Consider the following 767-nt stretch of genomic DNA (forward strand, 5'->3'; position numbering starts at 1 on the left):
ACTCTAACCCACTAACCCCGCGAGCAGGAGCGAGCCCGGCCTCACGAGGGCGCCCGCCCGCTGCGGGCCGTCTTCACCACAGACGGGAAGCTGCTCAGCACCGGCTTCAGCAGGATGAGTGAGCGGCAACTCGCGCTCTGGGACCCGGTAGGCCAGGCCGCGCTGGGCGCACGCGCTCGCTCCTTCGCTGGGTCAGCTGGGAGCGCCCTCCCCGGCCGTGGCCCGCGCCCAAGAGAGCCGAAGCGGAGCGGGGAGCTCCGGTCTGGGAAGAGCCTGGCCGCGCTCCAGGGAAGCCCGCAGACACCTCCCCTGCCCTGAGGGCGTTTAAGGGCTCAGCATCTGCAGAGAGAAGCTCGCGCCCGTGCTCTCCAGGCCTGCGGCCACCCAGGGGGGCCCCAGGAAACTGAATATTTAGGGCCCCTTTTGTCTCCGCCCCCGCCCTCACACCCAAGTCAGCAAGTTGGTTGCCCGGCCCTCCAGGCTCCCCAGGGCAAGCAGCTGGGTGACGCCTCTCCCTGTCTCCCCTCCGCCCCCAGGAGAGGTTTGCGGCCCACGAGGGAATGAGGCCCATGCGGGCTGTCTTCACGCGCCAGGGTCATATCTTCACCACGGGCTTCACCCGCATGAGCCAGCGAGAGCTGGGCCTGTGGGACCCGGTAACGCAGCTGGACGCTTGGGGTGTGTGCCCCGGGGACTGGCATCACGGGGGAGGGGCCAGGCGCCCCCCACCCGCAGGGCATGCCCACCTGGACAGGGCTGGAGGCTGC

At 70.1% G+C, this 767-nt stretch overlaps 1 protein-coding gene across 2 annotated transcripts in view; it reads left to right on the top strand.

Annotated features, from left to right (window-relative positions):
• CORO6 (coronin 6) overlaps positions 1–767 on the top strand; it is an 8023-nt gene that overhangs the window by 4539 nt on the left and 2717 nt on the right. The window contains exon 6 of one of the 2 annotated variants that reach the window (XM_010861378.1): positions 537–656. The exons of the other annotated variant lie outside the window; for it this stretch is intronic. Coding sequence (XP_010859680.1) covers positions 537–656 — 120 coding nt within the window. The remainder of the gene's footprint in view (positions 1–536; positions 657–767) is intronic. 2 annotated transcript variants of the gene reach the window in all.

The sequence above is a fragment of the Bison bison genome, unplaced genomic scaffold (genome assembly GCF_000754665.1).
Source record: "Bison bison bison isolate TAMUID 2011002044 unplaced genomic scaffold, Bison_UMD1.0 scf7180017864472, whole genome shotgun sequence".
In the NCBI taxonomy this organism is placed as follows: Eukaryota; Metazoa; Chordata; class Mammalia; order Artiodactyla; family Bovidae; genus Bison; species Bison bison.